This window comes from Cricetulus griseus, chromosome 5 (genome assembly GCF_003668045.3).
Source record: "Cricetulus griseus strain 17A/GY chromosome 5, alternate assembly CriGri-PICRH-1.0, whole genome shotgun sequence".
NCBI classification, from domain to species: domain Eukaryota; kingdom Metazoa; phylum Chordata; class Mammalia; order Rodentia; family Cricetidae; genus Cricetulus; species Cricetulus griseus.
The window spans coordinates 163,140,612-163,158,427 of NC_048598.1; the positions used below are offsets into that span (position 1 = coordinate 163,140,612).

The following is a 17,816-nucleotide window of genomic DNA, read 5'->3' on the forward strand; positions in this document are numbered from 1 at the left end:
ATTGGCTGTTGAACTACAATTGTGTTGTATGATTTACTCTTTTTGAATGGTGAGAATTTTAATACAACAAGTGGATAGCTCACTCTCTTCTGACATTTTTCTTTTCACAAACTCATAAGAACTATAATTTTCTGATTCTTTGGTGGGAATTGGATTCATTAGGCACATAGTTCAAAACATCTATTTGGCTACTAGTGTGATTAGCATCTGTGTCTACATTCTCATGCAGAAAGGACTAAGGCTTTTTATATTATCACAATTACTGCCAATAACATATTTTCACTCATTTTTGAAATTAAAAATAAAGCTAAACAAAAACATTTTCTATTTTTTAGAACAAGAAAAATCTTATGCCTGATATTTTAATGTCCATTCAGAAGAGTAAAGATGTTGAAGAAAGACTATTTAGGTATAGCATGGTATCATAGGCAACTACTTAATCAAATCTTTGATGTAAGCTTATCCTTGAGTCACGGATCTAATACCATGGAACACTGATTCTAGCAGGGCAAAGGATGGCAGTTTGCACTTTGGATCATTGCAGACTTACTTATTAGTGGTTTCCAATGACAGCAATTACAAGAATCATTTACCATCAAAATTCTTTGCTCTTCCACAGGTTTTTCCTCACAGTTTGTAAATGGAGATGGGGTAAGATGTGAGTGGGAGACAGAAAAACCTATGTGAATGCATGCAACTAAAATATGCAGTGTCACATCATATAAACTTTTACTTTTTCATGCAAAGATACATATAAAAACAGAGACGATAAATTTTCTAATAGCCAAATTTTACATCAACTGAATAACAAAAACTGTTAATTCCATGATTCTGTCAGAGCAGGAGACTTGAAATGGTTCAAAGTGCTGCATGGCCCATTTTATTCAAATTTCTCCTGATGGAGGGTCACTCCTTGCTTCGGTTTCTTCTTCTTTTGATGAGTGAGCAGAACAACCCAGTTTTGGGAGGAGGGCCCATCAGCATTGGGGCTTGGTTCTTGTGTGTAATTTTTATCTAGGTAAAAGAAAGAGAGAAGAGTGATAAGAGGACAAAATACCAAGTTCTGAGAAACTCTGCAGCTCTATTTCACAACTAACGAAAATAACACAAGGTTAAAATTCAATTTTAGAGTTTCATGATTTCAGAAATTTTTTATGAAAGAGAAGGATACCCAAATGTTAACCCAAAGTAGAAATTAGTTGAAGTCATGATTTCAATATGGTCTTATATCTCATCTCATTTTTCCTACTTCAGTCTCCCAGAACTTTTCCTTCAGATTGCATGATTACCCAGTGTCATTTCTTGAATATTAGTGACATATTATTGAAACAGGAAAAGATGCGCCATTACCATATTCAGAGTCCCGACCATAGCCCAGTGTTAGGAGGTAGTTAGCTTTACATGAACCTTATTTATTTTCTTAATCAGATTGTTTCTCTCTTTCAACACGAGCTTCAAGGCTTCATTTCCAAACAATCATTAGAAATGAAAGTCAAAAGTTAACATGCATGAAAGGTCAGAAATGATCTTTCTAATTTGTTAATTAATTGGTAATACAATAGGATCAGACGCTGAGAAGCCACAGACACTCAGAGGCACTGTTCCAAAGCTACTCATGTTGATTTCTGTGATATGAAACTACGAATCACCTTAAATGAGACAACCTTAAAGTAGATTATGTCTGCAATCTTCTCTAATTCAACTCTAAATTAGAGAAGACATTTTATGAATATATGCTATGCTCAAAGCTAATTGAAAGCAATTATCAAAGTGGCATTTTGTCTGTGACTTTAAGATACATTGTAAGATAATAAATGATTCTCATTATGTAATAAAAAGGTCACATCTTGCCTTTGGGCTACTGACGATACAAGCTTTTCAAAAGCAATCTGAGACATTTTCTTTAGCGAACTGCGACTAATACAAGAGCCATCACTTATTAAATATCAGTTGTCACCTGCACAGCATCCGCATCAGAGATGAGTATTCCTTCAAAAAAGAAACACCACCTCATTAAAAGCTGAAAAAATATATCTCTGAAAGTGCATACCTGACATTTTCAAGTTAAAATAAATCTCCTTCACTTGTCGTTCACTAATAGCAATGAAGCAAAGAAAATAGATGTTTGTCACGAGAATCACATCATTAAATCAGTATTAAGACTTTTGGGAAATGAAAATTCACATTCTAGAAAGATACTAAAAAATCTGAACGAATGAAAAACTTTAAATATGTTAGAAGCAGACTATGCTGGAAAATACAATTTTTTATTATAAAATAAGTTGCATTTGTAAAGGCTAGCAGGCTAAGCAAGGCAAAAACTCTCTTGATGGTGACTCCATTTTATTTTTGTTGTCTGTGAAATATGAAATTGATAGCCATCAGCTAATATGATAAAATATCCTCTTTTATATGTAGATTAAAATTGATCTCTTCCAAACTTTCTCTAATTCAGTTTTCTATCACACTGAATCTTTTTTTAAATTTATGGTCTTTAATTATCTATCTGTCTGTCTGTCTGTCTGTCTGTCTGTCTGTCTATCTATCTATCTATCTATCTATCTATCTATCTATCCTAGATGAAATTTCTCCTCCCATTTTCTCCCATTTCCCCCACCTACCCTATGTTCCCACTCTCCAATCTATTCCTCCCACGTTTCTGTTTAGGAAATGGCAGGTCTCCATGATTAGCAACAAAACATGGCATATCAAGCTGCAGTATGATTGAGCATCTATTCATGTATTAAGGCTGGGCAAGGTGACCCAGGATGAGGACTAGTGACCAAAAAGCCAGAAAAAGAATTGAAGATATTTCCTGTTCCCACTGTTAGTAGTCCTCCAAAAGGACCAAGCTACACAACTATCACATATAAGCAGGGGGCCTATGTTGCTGTCCTTTTCTTGTTGTGCCAGGTCCTGTTGCCCTTCTAAGTCCCAAATAAGCACACAGATGCTACATTAGTTATTAAATTGTTGGCTGATGATTAGGGCTTCTTATTGGCTAGCTCTGTCTTAATTATTAACCCATTACTATAAATCTAAGCATTTCCATGTGGTCTTGGCTTACTGAAAAATGCCCCAGACCTGTTTCTCTTTTGGCTGCTACATGTCATCTCTCTGGTAGGCTCTCTTTGCCTACCTTTCCCAGAATTCTCCACATCTCCCTGCCCCACCTATCTTCCTGTCGTCAAGCGGTATTTTATTCATCAACCAATAAGAGAAACATTTATACTGAAGAACATCCCACATCAGGCCTAGATCAGTTCCATGTAGGCTCCCTGGTTGTAAGTTCAGTCTCTGAGGTCCCCTATGAGCACAGGCTAGATGATTCTGTGGGCTTTCTTGTGATTTCCTTGACCCCTCTGGGTCTTACAATCTTTTCTCTTCCTGTTTTGCAGGATTCCAAGAACTCCCCCTAAAGTTTGGCTGTGGTTCTGCATCTGTTTCCATCAGTTGCTTGATGAAGTCTCTCTAATGACAATTGGGGTAGGCATCACTCTATAAATATAGCAGAATATCATTAGACATTATTACAGTGGCTTTTTTTCCTCCAGTCATGTTTGGTTCTATTCTAGGTCTCTGGGTCATTCAGCCTGTGTGTCCTGGTGCTCCAGGCAGTGCCAAGGGTAAGCTTACTCTCCTGGTAAGAGTTTTAGTCCATACTGGTCATTGGTTGGCCACTCCCTCAAGCTCTAGGCCACCTTTATGCCAGCATATCACATATGCAGGACAGATGACAAGTCAAACTTTGTATGGCAGGGCTAGTTTCCATTACCTCCACTTGAATCCTGCCCAATCATAGGAAATGGTTAGTTCTTATCACTGTTGCTGGGATTCTTAGCTGGGGCCATCCTTGTAGATTCCTGGGAAATTCCCTTGCTAGCCAGGTTTTTTACTGACCCTCAAATGCTCTCTCCGGTAGTCTTTTTCAGTACTCTTCCCCCTCCATTGCCTCCTAACCTAATCCCTCATGTTCCCAGACCCTCTTGCCGTCAGGCCACTCACAAAACATCTTTTATTTCCCCTTCCCAGAGAGATCAAGGTGTCCCCTATTTAGCCTTTCTTGTCCTAGCCTCTCTTTTTCTATGGATTAGAGCATGGTTATCCTTTATTTTACAACTAATATCCACTTATGAATGACTATATACCATGTTTGTCTTTCTGGGTCAAAATGATTTTTTCTAGTTCCATCCATTTGCCTGCAAATTTCATGATGTCATTATTTTTAACAGCTCATCACACTGAATACTAAACAATTGATTTTTTGTGTTCTTATTTGTTATTTTATTTTTTGACAATTTTACTCATCTATCTCTTATTTTCCTCTTGACCAACTAACATTTCCCTTCAGCAAGTCTTCTTCTTGCTTTTCTGTATTGTTGTTGTGCAACCCAGTGGTTTAACATGGGACACTTATGGAGATGTGGCTGTTAAGCTATCTCCTGGAGCACAAACAACTCAACAATAACTCTACCTCTAAAAACAGCAACTTCCTCTCCATGAGGGGTCCTGTATTGCCATTGACTCTCTTGTGGGCAAGTGACTCCTCTTCCTTCTCTGACTGAATGTTTCCTGGCTCAGAGTCAAAGCAATTGATTTTTAACTCTGAATCCTTTTGATGGGCTCTCATACAGCACCATTCTCATTTATTCACTTAGTAGAAGTTATTCTACTCTTACTTCAGACATTGCACCAGTAAATTAGAGCAAATACAATATATAATCATTTCTGTCATGGCATTATAGTGACCTTTGAAGAAAAAAGTTAACAAGCATTTTCAATAATGTTGTAAGTGCTAAAATAGGAAGCTAAACAGAAAATGACTATTTTTCTATTCTGAAGTTGAGTCATCTTATGCAAAATGTTATTTGTAGCATGAAAAATAAAAGACCTAGAGAAGGATACCTGGGTTCAAACCTTGAAAAGCAAAGCAGCCAACCACTGACTCTTGCCTCTACCTCAGACCAAACGGGTGATCCTCAAATTGCTTCAGACTTCCCTGCTCCTCAGATTCACTCAGACTGTTATGCTCTCCTCAACGTGACTAAAGACTAATTCTCAGACTGAATGTCTCTACCTTTTATACCTCTTAAATCCTAGCATTAAAAGTATGAGCTCTGATTCACTCTCTGGTAGCCCAGGAGGTTTTGGACTCAGAGATCTGTCTAACTCTTAATCCCGAGTCCTGGGATTAAAAGTGTTGTATCACCACTGCTTTATCTCTATAGCTTGTGGCTTGCTTTGCTTTCTCAATCCCTGCAAGCTTTATTAATCATAAATAATAGTTATTTTAAATAAGCACCTAAGGAAATAGTTATCATATATTACTTACATTATGATTCTACCTTCAAACCCAAATAAACAAAATAAGCAAAGTAGAAACTTAAATTTTGTACTTGTTGTTCCTGGTCTACATCTATTATCAGTTATAATAGGATTGGGTCGTTTTAGAAAATGAGATACTTATTAGCAATATTGCTAAGATTTTAAAAGATATCTTTCTAGCTACATAAAATCAGCTTCGATGTAAGATGAAGTACAGCAGGCAGTCTAATGATGAATATCTATGAGACGTGTATATTGGACATAATTTAAGAAGAATAAATCTTTTTATTCTTTGAAAAATAGCATAATATTACACTCAATGCTTTTGATATCATAGGGCCATAATGTTCTGCTTGCATTTTCAGTTTGGAAGAAATATCTTAGCCAGTTTTGGTTTTGCAATTATCTATAACCCATTCTATTAGTTGCTTTACCTCTCCTCTGATCAATGTACAATATTATATTTTTAAAATATAAATTTGTTCCTATAAAAACAAAATGAGAAACAATTGGTTTTATTTTCTTTTTTTTGTCCAGAAGATATAACAAGGAAGAAACTTGCAGTCTTAAACTCTCTAACACAAACCCAAGCTGTTAGTATATTGCATCTCATTGGATAATTATGTGTCTTTATACTTATCTGAAGTATAAACAATCCCATTAAGGATGTAGACTCATAAAGACAGAAGAACATTCCTATAAAATGTGCAAGATGATAAACACTGCTGTCAATTGACAAGCATTCTTCTACTCTTCTAGAAAACTACAGTGGGAGAAGAAATGCATTTCTACTGAGCTGGGCACAGTATGTGCCTACCATTGTTCCACCTAGGAGGCTGAGGCAGGAGGAATATGGCTAGATCCAGTTTCAAAAAGAAAAGCAAAAGCCAAACATGAAACAAATTCAAAAAAGAAAGGCATTTCCACTATTTGAGTGTGATACTGGTGGTAGTATATACCTGTAATTGCAGCCAACAGGAGGCTGAATCAGGAAGATAGCCAGCTAGACCCAGTCTCAAATATAAAAACAAATAGAAAATTCCATATGAAAACTTGGAGGTAGGGGAAATGAAGGAAAGGGAGAAAAAGAGAGGCAGTTCAAATACAGTTACTCAGTAACTGGGAGCAACATCCCTACTAGATAGATATCACATATTATCAAATGAAAGTCACAATATCAGAAATGGGTTGTTTCTTTTTGTTATTGGCTAGGGAGTCTGATAGACCTCCCAAATATATTACAAGCTATTGTCTTTTCTTTTGGCTACCCTCTAGAACTTGAGAGTAAGTTTTCATATACATGAGTCATAAATTGAGAAGAGTAGCACTTTTGTATACAGTTTCTACATGGCAATTAAATATTTTAAAAAATTAGCATGACTATATAAAGATTTACTGAGATTTATTGTGGCAAGTTTTCTACTAAGAACTTTGTACATGCTGTTGAATGCTGCTTGGCTCTTCCACCTATTGGAGTTGGCCTTAACTAAAAGTCATTCTTAGAAAGATAAACAGTGTTATGGGAATGTATAAAACTGAAGTATTTTTTCATAAAGTGATAAAAGAAACAATTTATACCTCCTTGTGTTCAGAGCAGAAGGTGAACAGGGTCTTTTCACCTTAGGCATTAGTGCTTTCTTCAAAGATTTGTACTGCTACCCAAGTACAGTAGGAGAGAAGAGACATGAGTCTTCTTTTATTTATTTTCTAAACATTATTTGGCTCAGGTCATTTGTAAATATTTACCTTGTTTCCTGTCATCCAGCATCAAATATTTCCACCCACCTTTACTATGAAAAATAGAATTTACCTTGCTTTTGTAGTCTGAACACAGGCTATTCAACACCCTTTCCCTTGAGGCATATTTACTTAACTAAATTCTTAAAGCATTGTGATAAGACTAAAACAGAGGTGGACTTCATTTTTTAAGGAACACTCAGATTGCTATAGGTTCAATTTTGAGCATTTCCAATGGCATCAAAGGTTTACTCAGTAGCTTGTGGTGCTATTGGGAGGCTGTGTAACTTTAGGAGGTGAGGCCTTGTGGGAGGAAGTTAGGTCATTGGGAGTATGATCTTAAGGTGATATTGAAACATGTAGTGCCATCTCTCTATGTTTCATGCCTGCTTTCTCTGCCTGGTTTGAGCTCCATGGTGTTCTATACCACCATAGACCCAACAACTGGACCGTGGAACTATGGGCTACAGCTTCTGAAGCTGCAAGCCTTTCTTCCATATTCATTATTTCTTTTAAATATTTTATCAAACTGAAAGAAAGCTCATTAGCATATCTACTAAGAAAAGACTAATTCTTTGTGTGATTTTACTTTTTCCATTATCAGATTTTCCTCTCCCATCAACCCTAAAATGTATGTGTCCACATACCAAATAAAGACCAAATTTAAAGACCAAATAAACTTGGTTTCTCCAATCTGAATAATACATTCAATTCTAAGTTCAAAAGCAGAGTTTAAGAACTAACCCTCCCTGATTTCACCTTGCTAACTACTCCCTCTGTACCTTTCTAGCAGCTATTTTCCTGGAAAGCTCCTTCTTTCTGGTGATTATAGTGAATATGCAACAGCAGAGTTTTTTTGTGTGTGTTGTGTATTGGGCTCCTGAGATACTGTCAAGAAACAATTTGTCATGGTGGAAGAACTGGCATAGGAGTAATCTTCATTTCATTCTCATAACCATAATGAGGGATTGGGTGCCAGACTTGAGGCAGGACAATCAGAAGGCAGGACAAGAAAGTGATCCATTCAAGAAGGGAACCAGACTTTAGTTATAGGAGTAACAAACTGAATTTAGCAAGATAGTGATGAGATACCCAGGAGGCATAGCCTGTGCAACATGTTGTTTGGTTGTTAGGAACACTGGAAAAGGATAATGTGCTTTTAGGTCTTCTGTGCCTCTAAATTTGAATTGCCCTGTGTGACGTTATAGAAAGAAAGGTACTTTTGGCATGGGTGACAAATAGGAAGTTGGTGTTTCCAGTACTAAGTATGACATTCTGAAGGAGAGATCCAATGTGTTTGAATTTGTGGGTATAGATTTCAGAAGGCATGTGTAAATTTAATGTACCCATAATATCACGAGAATAGATTACCGACACTGTGGCAAGTGTGAAATGGAGTTTTTTTTTTTTTTTAAATCAGGAGAATATTGACATTTAAGATTGAAGAAAGAGAATGACATCCTGTGAAAGACATGACTACAAAATGCCAGAGAAGTAGGAGTAAATGCTAAAAGGAGATCCTATCATATTCTAATCTATCTTCAATGTGGCCTAGTACTTATCTGTTACATAGTATGTAACTTCCAAAGCACATGTACTTGAAGGAAATGCATGCTGAAATTTGTTACACTGGTCTGCATACAATGCATGTAAGCTATTAAAATGTATTATCTAATTCTAAGTGTTTAAGTTATGTTTGAGAGCTGTATGTTGCAGGATGTTTAAGCAGATGTCCAATCAATTGTGAGGCTGGCAAGTGTCCACATTTCTGTGATGGGCTTGATGGTAATTGCTTGTGGTTTTGTGAGCTATGTGGTCTTCATCTGTTCCATTCAACATTGCTGCTATAGTTCAGTGTAGTTATAGACTATATGAAAATCAATGAGTATGACTCTTCCAATAAAACTTTATTTATAGAAACTAAAATTTGAATTTCATAAAATTTTCACATTATGAAACATTACTCTTCTTTTGATTTTTCCCTTACCATTTAAAGATGTGAGAATCATTCTTATATGCAGCTATATAAAACAAGCATAATTTAGTGACCTTTGATGCAATTAAGTTCTATACTGAAAAATCCAATGCTGAACTGTGAGTTACAAAGTGAAACCCTTTTAAATTTAAACTTATGCTATACAAAATGATCAATAGCTGCACGATTAAATAATTTTTAGTGGCATATCCTTGCTGTGCTGTCACCATTCAGAATTTCTTTAGTGAAGAATTTTCAGTTGGAATGTGTGCTAACCAAGCTCAAGTTTGGTAATCTACATATTGATTATATTTGGCTTCAGTGAATGCATCTTTATGTGATTCTCATGGCTCTGTACTAGGTTAGGTTAATAATATCATTGTTCTTCAAATATACATCAGCAGGTTGAAGCTTCTTTTATAAATATTCTCACCAAGAATAGCCAAAATTGTTTTTCCTTGCTTCATCTCTTTAAGAATTTATTATCCCTGGATTTATTCAACTGCCTTAGAAATGAATGGAGCATTCAAAGCAAATACCGTAAAGTATCTGTTGGGAAAGCTTAAATTTAACAATTATCTGAAACATTAAAAGTTATCTAGTTTGATTTTGGAATAAGATTGTATCTTTCCAACATTGGAAACCCTTTTGAACTCAAGCATATAACAAAGCCGCATAACAGTGGTAGGTAAATTGCACATCAGATTTTCAGGTCCATACTGCCAAAAGAGAGTGTGATTGAGAGAATGAAAGATAGATGGATGGATGGATGAGAGAATGAAGGGGGAGAAAGAGAGGGATAGATAGACAGACAGACACACACAAGACAGACAGACAGACAGACACAAACACACACACACACACACACACACACACACAGAGAGAGAGAGAGAGAGAGAGAGAGAGAGAGAGAGAGAGAGAGAGAGAGCAACAGCTTTCTGAAATATCTTTCCAGATTCTTTATGACTCCATTTTCTGGAATGATGACAATTTCCTAATTTAACATTAAGTCATTAATAGCATCAAATTCAAAGAAGTCACTGCAAAGATTTGAAACAAAATCTTTCAAAACTGAAGTTGAGGATCTTCCTGGCTAATGCAATTCACAGACATTTTAAATACACTTCTTTCTCTATCGATAATGAGCCATTTGGCCATGCTGAAGGAGAAATAGTTACATACCTGGATTTGAAATCTTTTTTAAGATATAAATTTTGTTCATCATCAAAAACTATTTTATGGTCTTAATTGGTTTCCAGGAAGGTCAAAGACATTTTAAAAGCGTTTTTATTATTTCTGTGTCTCTAGAGAGAATTATATTGACAATTTTATTCCAGTAATCTTCAAATATTTAGTATTATGAGAAAATACTACCAACAACAGGATAAAGAGAATAACACACAAAAACGCCCCTGTAGGGGACAGTGTAAGCCATGCCTGCTAGAAGCTGACTACAGGTGTGCCTGACCACACCTGTAGCTCAGTTGGTAGAGCATGAGACTCTTAATCTCAGGGTCATTGGTTCATACCCACATTGGGCGCCAAATATTGACTGAGAAATATAAGGAGCTTGGGATAAAGATAACCTTTATGAGAAAAACACCAGCCAAACATAAGCACATTGTTGAGAATGTCAACTATCATGTAAGTCATCAAATGACAGAAATTCTGTAATGGCTGTGATGTCAAAATTGAATTACCTTGAAGAGTCTTAACACTAAAGACTGTTTTTTGCTTTTTTAGTAATTAGCTAATTCCCCATAGTGGTATTTTTCTAGTATTTCTTTGGGTAAAAGGGGAAGCTAGCATTTGGCAGGGATGCCACCAGATATCAGAGTGAAAGCAGGTAACTACTACACAGTATCTTGGTGACATCCAAGGAATTTGGACATTTTATCCAGGATAGAAAAAAGGTGTTTTCCACTGGAAAAATGCTTGATTTTTAAATAAATTGCTGGTGAAAAACAATAGCTACCATTAATTAATCTTGTGTGTGTGTGTGTGTGTGTGTGTGTGTGTGTGTGTGTGTGTGCACACATAGACATGCATGTGCAAACACACACGCACACATAAACACACACACACACACACACACACACACACACACACACACACACAGATACACACACACACACACACACACACACACACACACACAAGATTAATTAATGGTAGCTATTGTTTTTCACCAGCAATTTATTTAAAAATCAAGCATTTTTCCAGTGAAAAACACCTTTTGCCAACTTTTCTATCCTGGATAAAATGTCCAAATTCCTTGGATGTCACCAAGATACTGTGTAGTAGTTACCTGCTTTCACTCTGATATCTGGTGGCATCCCTGCCAAATGCTAGCTTCCCCTTTTACCCAAAGAAATACTAGAAAAATACCACTATGGGGAATTAGCTAATTACTAAAAAAGCAAAAAACAGTCTTTAGTGTTAAGACTCTTCAAGGTAATTCAATTTTGACATCACAGCCATTACAGAATTTCTGTCATTTGATGACTTACATGATAGTTGACATTCTCAACAATGTGCTTAGTACATAGATGAGTGAACACGCTCTAGTACTTGATTGTTTCCAGGTCCCCCCCATTTCAAGGAGTTGTTCCATCATTTTCTCAGCTGCTCAAGAAGCTAAGTAGCTCATCCGTAAATGACCCTTGATGACATCCCTAAACAGTTTACTACTGAGGTTGATTATCTGTGTTTAGGCTGTACTACTGCAGAGCCCGCCAACACTGGTTACTACTACTTCCTTCCCACTCACAAAATCTTGCCACCACCATTTCAGATTGCATCCCTCTTGCTCAAACTTAGTTCAACATGACTCGACTGAAATCTGAAGATTCTTTCTGTGTGTTTCAAGGCCCTGCTGCCTTGCAGGAATCATTCCTACTAAAGTACCCATTTGCTTATAGCGCCTTTCTTCCAGCTCAATTTCCTTCTTGCTTTCTCTCAGATCCTTGTATACTATATACTTTCCCACATTATTGCCTTTTCTATAGGCCATCTTTTCTTCCCTTTGGGATTGTTCATTTACAATTCATCCTTTTGTTTTCAGGCTGCTTTGAAATTGAAAGCTTTCCTGGTCGCCACCCCCCTCAGTTCTTTGATAATTTCATACAGGTATCCAAGAGTATATAGACCCAATCTTTTATTATGCTGTCTCAGAATTATAGCCCAATAGTGTATATTTCAACCCATTGCACTACCCTAGGTACCTTCATTTACAGACCTTATTTCATTATAAAATTATAAAATTTTGTATTTGTGTGAGTATTTAAGAAGAGTTTATCTGTACTCAGTTCACAGATCATGTCATGAGTTTTTACCTTTATATTATAAACTATAAGAAAAAATGTTAGCACCTTCATAAATATATTGTTAATAAAGTATTATCAATATTAATAAGAGATTCATTAATAAACATTTGGCAAAGGAATATTTAAGTAAGTCACTGATATTTTGTCATGGTTTGGTTAACATTGTTGCATTTTCTTATTAATTTTTATTTAGTAAATTGAACATCATTATCTTAATTAGGACTTTTATTGCTGTGATAAAACTATATCACCAAAATCAACTTAAGAAGAAAGGGTTTATTTTATTTTAGAGTTTGTAGTCTATTATCAAGAGAAGTAAGGACAGGAATCCACAGAACTAACCTGGAGGTATGAACTCAGGCAGAGTCCGTGGAGGAGTGCTGCTTACTTACTGGCTTGTTCCTCCTGGCTTGCTTAGTTTGCTTTCTTATGCCTTCTAGGATCTCCTGCCGGGGTGATGACACCCTCAATGGGCTGGTCTCTCTTACATCAATCATTAATCATACGAGTACTCCAAAGGTTTCCATCAGGCAAATCTCATGGAGTCATTTTCTTTAGGAGTTTGCCTTCAACATGGCAAGATTAGACATTTGGGCAAAAAACTGCTCTTGCCTGGACTGTTTGATAAACTGGACAAGCTGGACCCACATGAAAGAGACTGCTGAACTTGCAAAACAAGACAGTCCTGAAGGGTTCCTGCTTCATGGAGAAGTCTGCCAGACATACTGTGGCCTATAGGCTGAAGATGGATGCCCCAATGTTACAAAGGAACTTTGAGTGACTGTCCAGGCAGTGAGATGTCTCTGTTGGTTTTAGGGTTTATATATTATCCAGCAGTGGTCTTGGATGGAGTTGAAGACAGATAATTATGGTTATAGTTTTCTTTAGTTATTATAAAAGGTAAGTTACATATAAGACCTTTGACTCACAAAGATAGGAAAGAGGATAGAAAAAAAAGATTATCTCTTCCCAGATGTCTATGTTTGTGTCAAATTGACAAAACCAAACAGCATAATCTTGTTTGATAATATTAATTTTTTTTCACTCCGCAGAAATACTTTGAGTGTGATATGGTTAATATCTGCTGACTGAAGATTTTTGGCACCTCAAATGAAAGGTGAAACTATGTTCAGAATTTTCAAATACATCAAAACAATAAATTATTAAGTTCTCTGCAGGTTGTTTTCATTAAGGGTCATTAAATTTGTATTTTTATTGGAATTGGTTAATATAATTAGGAAGCACTGGCTTGTATTTTGGTATTAATACAGCTTTATAAAAAGCTTATACTGTATTAGATTAATAACTAATCTTTTTTCTTTTTATTTAAATTAGAAACAAACTTATTTTACATGTCAATCTCAGTTCCCTCTCCCGCCACTCCTCCCCTGCCACCCACCGACCCTCTATCCTAACCCATTTCTGCTCTCCAGGGAGGGTGAGGCCTTCCATCGGGCAATCTTCAAAGTCTGTCATGTCATTTGGAGCAGGGCCTAGACCCTCCCGTGTGTCTAGGCTGAGAGAGTATCTCTCTATGCAGAGAGGGTTCCCAAGATTCACTTGTGTACTAGGGGTAAATACTGATCCACTACCAGTGGCTCCATAGATTAACCAGACTTCCAAAATGACATCCTCATTCAGGGGGTCTGAAACAGTCCTATTCTGGTTTCCCAGTTATCAGTCTGAGGTCCATGAGCAACTTCTTGTTCAGGTCAGCTGTTTCTCCTGCCTGGTCTTGACCCCTTTGCTCATCACTCCTCCCTCTCTGCAACTGGATTCCAGAGTTCAGCTTAGTGTTTAGCCGAGGGTGTCTGCTTCTGCTTTGATCACCTACTAGATGAAGGCTCTAGGATGGCATATAAAGTAGTCATCAATCTCATTATCAGAGAAGGGCATTTAAGGTAACCTCTCGACTATTGCTTAGATTGTTAGTTGGGGTCAACCTTGTAGAACTCTGGATGTAGTGCCAGAATTCTCTTTAAACATATAACAGCTCCCTCTATTATAGTATCTCTTATCTTGCTCTCCTCTTTTCTTCCACTGACTACATCTTCCTGTTCCCTCATGTCCTCCTCTCCCCTTCTCATTCTCATAGCTCCCTCTCCCCTCCCCCCATGCTTCCAATTTGCTCAGGAGACCTTGTCCCTTTCTCCTTCTCCAGGGGACCATGTATGTCTCTCTTAGGGTCCTCCTTGTTTCCTAGCTTCTCTGATAGTATGGATATATGCTGCTACTTCTTTGCTCTAGATCTAAAGTCCACATATGAGTGAGTACATACCATTTTTGTCTTTTTACAACTGGGTTACCTTACTCAGGATGGTTTCTTCTAGTTCCATCCATTTGCCTGCCAATTTCAAGATACCATTGCTTTTGTCTGCTGAGTAATACTCTATTGTGATTACCATATTTTCTCCATCCATTCTACAGCTGAGGGACATCTAGCTTACTTACAGGTTCTGGCTATTTCAAATAATGCTACTATGAACATGGTAAAACAGATGTCTCTGTTGTATGGATGTGCATCTTTTGGGTATATGCCTAGGAGTGGAATTGCTGAATTTTGTGGTAGACTGATTCCTATTTTCCCGAGGAACTGCCATACTGATTTCCAAAGTGGCTGTAAGAGTTGGCACTCCCACCATCAGTGGAGGAATGTTCCCCTATCTCCACATCCTCTCCAGCATAAACTGTCATTGGTGTTTTATATTTTAGCCTTTCTGACAAGAGTAAGATGGTATTTCAGAGTTGTTTTGATTTGCATTTCACTGATGGCTAAGGATGTTGAGCAAATTCTTGTGTATCTTTCAGCCATTTTAGATTCCTGTATTGAGAATTTTCTACATAGTTCTGTACCCCACTTTTTAATTGGATTAGTTGGCGTTTTAGAAACTAGTTTCTTGAGTTATTTGCATATTTTGGAAACCAGCCCTCTGTGAGATGTGGGGTTGGTGAGTATCTTTTCCCATTCTCTGGGATGCCTTCTTGTTGACTGTTTTCCTTGCCTTACAGAAGCTCTTAAGTTTCAAGAGGTCGATTATTAGTTGTCGATCTCAGTGTCTGTGCAGTCTCCTGTACCAATTCGTTAGAGGGTAGCATCGATCTACTCTTCTAGGAGGTTCAGTGTGGCTGAATTTATGTTGAGGTCTTTGATCCATTTGTACTTAAGTTTTGTGCATGGTGATAGATAAGGATCTATCTGCAATCGTCTGCATGTTGGAATCCAGTTGTGCCAGCACCATTTGTTGAAGATGCTTTCTTTTTTTCCATTGTATAATTTTAGCTTCTTTGTCAAAAATCAGGTGTTCGTAGGTATGTGGGTTAACTCAGGGTTTTTCATTCAATTCCATTGGATGACCTGCCTATTTTTGTGCCAATACAAAACCGTTTTCGGGACTATAGCAATATAATTACAGCTTGATGTCAGAAATGGAAATGCCTCCGCATGTTCCTTTATTTTACAGGGATGTTTGGCTATCCTGAGTCTTTTGTTTTTCCGTATAAAGTTGAGATTTGTTCTTTGAAGGTCTGTGAAGAATTGTGCTGGGATTTTGATGGGGATTGCATTGAATCTGTAGATTGCTTTTGGCAAGATTGCCATTTTTACTATGTTGATGCTACCTATCCATGAACATGGGAGATCCTTCTATTTCTGGTATCCTCTTTAATTTCTTTCAAAATTCTAAGATTCTTATGATACAGGTCTTTTACTTTGTTGGTTAGTGTTACCCTAAAGTGTTTCATGATTTTTGTGGCAATTGTAAAGCGTGATATTTCTCTGATTTCATTCTCAGCACGTTTATCATCTGTATATAGGAGGGCTACTGATTTTTTTGTTAATCTTTTATCCTACCACTTTGCTGAAGGTGTTTATCAGCTGTAGGAGTTCCCTGGTAGAGTTTTTTTAGGTCACTTATGTAGACTATCATCTCATCTGCAAATAGTGAAAGTTTGACTTCTTTTTTTTTTTTTTTTTTTTTTTTTTTTTTTTTTTTTGGTTTTTTGAGACAGGGTTTCTCTGTGTAGCTTTGGAGCCTATCCAGGCACTTGCTGTGGAGACCAGGCTGGCCTCGAACTCACAGAGATCCGCCTGCCTCTGCCTCCCGAGTGCTGGGATTAAAGGCGTGCGCCACCAACGCCCGTCGAAAGTTTGACTTCTTGCTTTCTAATTTGTATCCCCCTGATCTCCTTTTGTTGTCTTATTGCTGTAGCTAGAACTTCAAGTACAATATTGAAGAGATAAGGAGATAGTGGATAGCCTTGTCTTGTCCATGACTTTAGGGGAATAGCATTGAGTTTCTCTCTATTTAGTTAGATGTTGGCTTTCTTTATATTGCTTTTATTATATTCAGGTATGTTCCTATTATCACTGATCTCCCCAAGGCCTTCATCATATATAATGAGATAATTATATGTTTTTTTTTCCTCAGTCTGTTTATATGGTTGATTACATTGATGAATTTTCATATGTTGACCATCCTTGCATTCCAGGGATGAAGTCTTCTTGTTCATGGTGGATGATTTCTCTGATGTGTTCTTGGATTCGATTTGCCAGTATTTTATTGCGTATTTTTGATCAATGTTCATGAGGGATATTGGTCTGTAGTTCTGTTTCTTAGTTGTGTGGCTTGGGTACTAATGTTATTAAATCCTTGTAAAAAGAGTTTGGCAATGACCCTTCTGCTTCTATTGTGTGGAATACTTTGAGGAGAATTGTTATTAGCTGTTCTTTGAATTTCTGGCAGAATTCTGCCCTGAAGCCTTCTAGCCTTGGGCTTTTTTTGGGGGAGGGGGAGACTTTTGATGACTGCTTCTATTTCATTAAGGGTTTTAGGTCTATTTAAATTGCTTATCTGTTCCTGATTTAATTTTGGTAAGTGAAATCTTTTCATAAAATTGTTCATTTCCTTTAGATTTTTGAATTTTGAGGAATACAGGTTTTCAAAGTATGACCTGTTGATTCTCTGGATTTCCTCAGTGTCTGTTGTTATGTCCCCCCTTTCATTTCTGCTTGTTCACTCCCTGCCTTTTGGTAAGTTTGGATAAAAGTTTTTCTATCTTGTTGATTTTATCAAAGAACCAACTCTTCCTTACATTGATCCTTTGTATTATTTCCTTAGTTTCTATTTTATTGGTTTCAGACCTCAATTTGATTATTTCCTGGTGTTTACTCCTCCTCCTTTGGCTGTTGGTAAAGTGGGATTATCTGTTGTCTATCTTGTTCTGAGTGTATTTAACTTCCTTAGGTTGGAGTTTTCCTTCCAGAACTTTCTGTAGGGCTGGATTAGTGGATATGTATTGTTTAAATATGGTTTTGTCATGGAAGATCTTGTTTTCCCCATGTATATGTTTGCTGGGTATAGTAGTCTGGGCTGTCATCTGTGGTCTTTGAGTTTAGGTAGAATATCTATCCAGGACCTTCTGACTTTCAGAGTTTCCATGGAAAAGTCAGGTGT

The 17,816-nt window shown here is 36.9% G+C and overlaps 1 protein-coding gene across 6 annotated transcripts in view; it reads right to left on the reverse strand.

Moving 5' to 3' along the window:
* Positions 1-906: 906 nt before the first annotated feature.
* Positions 907-17,816, reverse strand: part of Dgkb (diacylglycerol kinase beta) — a 649,271-nt gene continuing 632,361 nt past the window's right edge. For all 6 annotated transcript variants that reach the window (XM_035445438.1, XM_035445436.1, XM_035445435.1 and 3 more), the window contains one exon: positions 907-1,014. In XM_035445438.1, the coding sequence (XP_035301329.1) occupies positions 907-1,014 (108 nt within the window). The remainder of the gene's footprint in view (positions 1,015-17,816) is intronic.